Raw genomic sequence first — 5,132 nt, 5'->3', positions numbered from 1 at the left:
TCACGGACTCAGGCTGTGTCACATAAGCATTTTGTAGTGTCTGACCCCCCTTCTACAGCAGACATACTCCAAATCAACGTCGTTGATGCTTAAGCTGTCTCTCAATAGCTTCGGGGTTGCCCTGGCTAGAGATGTCCACAGGCCGCTGGTGTGGGCTGCCAAATGTTGGGACTGCGCTTTAATAACTTCCCTGGGAATTAAAACTTTCTGGTGGCTGGCAGAACCCTTTGCTTTGGTTGTTGTCTGGAAAGATTTGAGGGTCGAAGCCACCTTATTTGTCCCTTATCTTTGTGCTGTCCTGGTTTCAGCTTTTCTTTTTTTTTTTTTTCCTGTAGAAGGGTCCGAGTCTATAATTCTATGGCCACAGATGTGGTAAAGAGAAATACCCCCCTTTCCTGCCCCATCACTGAACACAGCTTTTAGTAACATTTAGCACAAGAACAGGATTTTGGCAACTCAACTGTTAAACCTCTCTGTGATTATGCTTCCTTGAGGTCACTCTGATGTCACCAGTGTAATCTGAGCCTGGAGCTTTTGTTCACACTTTAAATAGCAGTCCCGGAATGATTTTGCTACAGACTCTCTGGAGAGCCCGGGAGCTGAATTCCCGAAGATTCACATATCGATGAAAGCCAAGCCAAGCCACCCGGCCAGAAGCATGTCCACCTCATTGCGAGTAAGCCCGTCCATCCACGGCTACCACTTCGACACAGCCTCACGTAAGAAAGCCGTGGGCAACATCTTTGAAAACATAGACCAAGAAGCATTACAGAGGCTCTTCAAAAACTCTGGGGACAAGAAAGCAGAGGAGAGAGCTAAGATCATTTTTGCCATAGATCAAGATTTGGAGGAGAAAACACGAGCCCTGATGGCTCTGAAGAAGAGGACGAAAGACAAGCTTTTCCAATTTCTGAAACTGCGGAAATATTCCATCAAAGTTCACTGAGGACCAGAGGATGGATAAGGACATTAGCCGAGACCGGACATTTAAAGACCAAGCCAGTCTAACGCGCACAGCATCTTGTTGCTGCCTTGTAAGTTTCTCTTCCATAGGAACGGAACGAACTTGTTACAAAGACTCCAACTAATTTCACGCCTGTGCTGTTACAGTGGAGAAGGAAATGCTTTCAGCAAGGACTGGAAAACTCCCCCTGAGGGAAAAGGACCGATGCTGATGTCAGGGGCGAGTCTGGACAGACATAATGAGAACTGAAACTGAAGATAACAGAAGTCTGGGGAAGAATGGAGGCCAGGGTCTCCCTGTCAGGCCCTAGGACTTAAACTCAACCTGAACTTTTTTTCCTTAACCAAACTGGGTAGGGGGAGGGAAATGGGGAACAGGAGAGAGAATTCCATGCTGCAATTGTTTACTGAATTTTTTATTTGAATGTTCAAAGTGTTGCCAAGCTTCAATGTTGTCTATTGGTAGATTTTTTTTTTTTAGAGATCAGTAATTGATTATTTATTTGCATTTATTACAATGCCTTAAAAAGTGCACCACATGGGTGTAAGTACAAATTCAAGGAACTGCATTATTTTCGGCAGCTCAGTGAAACCGTGCGCCACCTTCTGGTTTGTAAGGGGTTTTTACGCATTTCAAACTGCTTGCCCAAAAGTTAAAATAATAGGGTCCTTCATAAATCCGAAGTACTGTGAACAAATTTTATAGTTTTTTTAAATCTTCTAACTAATGCTAAAATATAATCTAAATTTCTTACTGTTACTGCAATAAGCATTAGGAAGTGAATATGATACACTTAATAGTTTATAAAGATGCTATGGTTTCTATAATTTATTATTCATGACAAATGATATGCAACCTTAATAAATTATTATAAACTTAGCTGCTCTTGGTGTGTGATGATTGGTCTCAAAGGAAAAGTAAGATGGTACTTTTTATTATTATAAACTTTTATAAGCTTTTCTAAGGATTTTACTCTAAGAGTAAGAGGTGCTTTTAAAGTAGCTTTGCATTGTCACCTTATTCAAAGCAAATTCTTACATCAAGTATCTACGAAGTTTCTCTGTCCTGACTTTAAAATATAAGATACAGGCATAGAATTCATACAGTGGCTCATCAGTATTGTTGTTTATGTATCCATACAGGGTGAGTTTCAAAAGGTTTTTTTTTTTTTTTTTTTTTTTTTTTACGGTACCCGGGCCTCTCACTGTTGTGGCCTCTCCCTTTGTGGAGCACAGGCTCCGGACGCGCAGGCTCAGCGGCCATGGCTCACGGGCCCAGCCGCTCCACGGCATGTGGGATCATCCTGGACCGGGGCACGAACCTGTGTTCCCTGCATCGGCAGGCAGACTCTCAACCACTACGCCACCAGGGAAGCCCTCAAAAGGTTTTTCTCTCCATATTTTTGACATTTTTCCTCTGCGGCTATGGTAGCTGTATACATTTATTTCTCCCAAAACAATATAGCTGAGGGTCAGAGTCTGAATTACGATCAAGATTTTGTGGCTTATCAATGTTTATTTAATATAAACCAATATGGGAATAACATTGCAGTCTCTTTGCTTATTTCCTCATAAAATTATAATAAAATATTTCTAAGAAGGTATATAGCAATGCCTGCTGCACTTTCCTAGCAGAAATAAATTTTAAAATTTCCCTAGAAATTAAGTGTTTCAGAAGCATCTACAAAGGTTTTTGAAACTGCTGATCATAGTAAAACAAAAGTGAAAGATCTGAAATCTTTGGGGAGAGTTATAAGTCAGTTTTTAAATAACATATTTTTTAAAAAAGAAATTAAGTAGTCAAGTCGGTTTTCAAATGTTAATTGATTCATTTACTGAAGATAATATAAATCATTCCATTTAAAAAGGATTTTTTTTTACATGACAGCATCCATAAAAAACACGGATCAATATGCAAAATTGTGCGTGTGTGCATTTTTCCTGGAGGAGTATTTCTAATTTCCATCAGATTTGCAAAGACATCCATGAAACCAAAATTAGTTAAGAACAAAAAAGAAGGAGTTCTGACAGGTGGAAGGCTTGGCTAGTGATGGTATTTGGGGATCATCAAAGTGAAGGCTTTGGCAATGAATAAGCTTCCTACCTCTCATAGGGCCTGTCAGTGACACATTTTCTCTGTCCATCTAGGGTGCCCCAAAGACAGTGATAAACTGCCTGGGAAGGAAATTTAGTAAGTTACTCCCCCAGAGAAGTTATCAGACTCCACAATCTCCGTGAACATGTTCAACTTATCTTCCACTCCAAGACTTTAAACACATCTCAGATGCTGAACGTCATTCAGAGGTTGAGTTTATTATACGTACTCATAACTACATTCTCTGCCTCTGTTGTTTTCAACAGAGTACAATGCGTATCTTACCCACTTTTCACATCGCTGTGTATTAACTTAGTTTTCTTGCAGGATATTATTATTATTTTCTGACTGCAGGACCATAACATGGGGAACAAATTAAAAAGCAGTTGGGATATGATCCACAATGGTGTGGAGAATAATAATTCTTTCTGTAGACTGTTACACAAGCGTGGCATCCTTCTCCTTCATGGAGAACAGAAGTTGGAATCAATGCACAAGGATGATTTTTAACTTCGTGATATTTTTATTATTTAATGTGAAGTGAAAGGATCCATCATTAGAACAGGTAGGATTAGTTCTGTTCAGAAGTCCTTCAACGGCACAAGGACGACTGAATATATCTCAAGACATCTCATTATAATAGAAGAAATAAAAGCAACAAAGGTGAAATAGCTCATTAATATTTTTCTATCATCAGGGTCATAATAATAACAACTAACTTTCACTAGTGCTTACTATTCACCAGAATTTTCTAAGTGGTTTTCTTGTGTGTGTATTAAATCACTTCATTAGTACCGTGATATAAAAGCATGCGTGTGCATGCATGTGCCTATGTATGTATAGTAATGAACCTGAAGCACAGAGAGGTGCAGTAAATTTCCCAATAACACACAGCTAATGAAGGCAGGAATCAAACCCAGAAAGCCTTCATTCCGAACCACTAGGTTAGACTGCTCCTCTAGGAGGAACTAAATTTCTCTTTTATCCTTTGAAGTGACAATTACTTATATGCTAGTAAGAAAGACAGGAAAACAAGCCCTCTGATAAATCATTTTTATCTGATCTGTGTCTATTTGTCTATTTATTTGGCATTTGCACTTCATGCGGAAAGCTTCTCAATCATTTTAATTGTATCAAAGATTTCTCAGATATAGCCTTTCTAGTCTGCAGTTAAAATAACACCTGGGTTAGCACCTTGGAACAAAAGATCACATCTAAGTTCTCTTCTGAGTCGACAGTCAAGGCTTTGGGTCTGGGTTTTCTCGCTGGGGGAAGTTAGAAACTGTGGATTCATGGTTTTATTCACTCAGTATAAACCTTCTCAGTTCCCAGTCCTGGCCCAGCAAAGGAGGGTTCGTACCCATAGGAATCGCTGACAGATGAGATTTACTGAGAAAGGGGCCTGGGATATGTGACTGCCTGATATTTTTTTCCCGTTGTCCGAGGGTAGTCAGAGAATGTGACAGCTGTTCCCTTGGAGAGCCTTCCTAACAAACAAATCATTAAGCTGTGGTCTAGGAATCGCCTGCCCTTTCAAAGCGCTTCATCTACCCTTCCAAATTCCACACAAGGGCTTCCCGAAATGACATGTAATTTAATTGACCCCCTTTGTCACACACAGGGAGTTGTAGAGTGGAATCAGGGTCTCTACCTTCTCCATTTGTGAAACAGAAATGTAGTAAGCACCCACGTGTGGGCTGCCATGGACAGAACAAATCTCTAGTCTCCTTGTCAGAGGAGTGAGAGAAGGTTTTAAAATCAATACAGTGAGATCCATGATAGAAGTTTAAGCAGGACGCTATGAGAGCAGAGGTGTGTGTGTGTTTGTGAGTGTGAATGTGTGTGGGAGTGTGTGTGTGGGGGTGGTGGTGACGGGGTGTAGAGAGTAGCAGCAGAACTGGTGAAAATCTATTCCAAACTGGGGAGATCCTAGAAGAATCCATAGAGAAGTTTCAAAGTAGGATTTAGGAGAATGGAGAGGAAAAATGTCATTCTGGCATTTGGGTGTAGCATCCGCAAAGGCAAGGAGGTGGGAAAGGGTGTACATTGTTTGAGAATCTCTATGCAGTTCATG

At 40.4% G+C, this 5,132-nt stretch overlaps 1 protein-coding gene across 1 annotated transcript; it reads left to right on the top strand.

Annotated features, from left to right (window-relative positions):
- Positions 1–625: 625 nt before the first annotated feature.
- Positions 626–946, top strand: TCIM (transcriptional and immune response regulator). Its single transcript, XM_065900046.1, has one exon. It carries the CDS (start codon positions 626–628, stop codon positions 944–946), a length of 321 nt encoding a protein of 106 aa, XP_065756118.1.
- Positions 947–5,132: the final 4,186 nt, after the last annotated feature.

Source organism: Phocoena phocoena, chromosome 21, assembly GCF_963924675.1.
Source record: "Phocoena phocoena chromosome 21, mPhoPho1.1, whole genome shotgun sequence".
Classification (NCBI taxonomy): domain Eukaryota; kingdom Metazoa; phylum Chordata; class Mammalia; order Artiodactyla; family Phocoenidae; genus Phocoena; species Phocoena phocoena.
Note: the sequence above shows the minus strand (reverse complement) of the source record. Positions and strands in the feature narration are given on the sequence as shown.

Excerpts from the sequence above, each read along its gene's own strand:
- TCIM (XM_065900046.1), top strand. The coding sequence starts at position 626 with ATGAAAGCCAAGCCAAGCCACCCGGCCAGAAGCATGTCCACCTCATTG.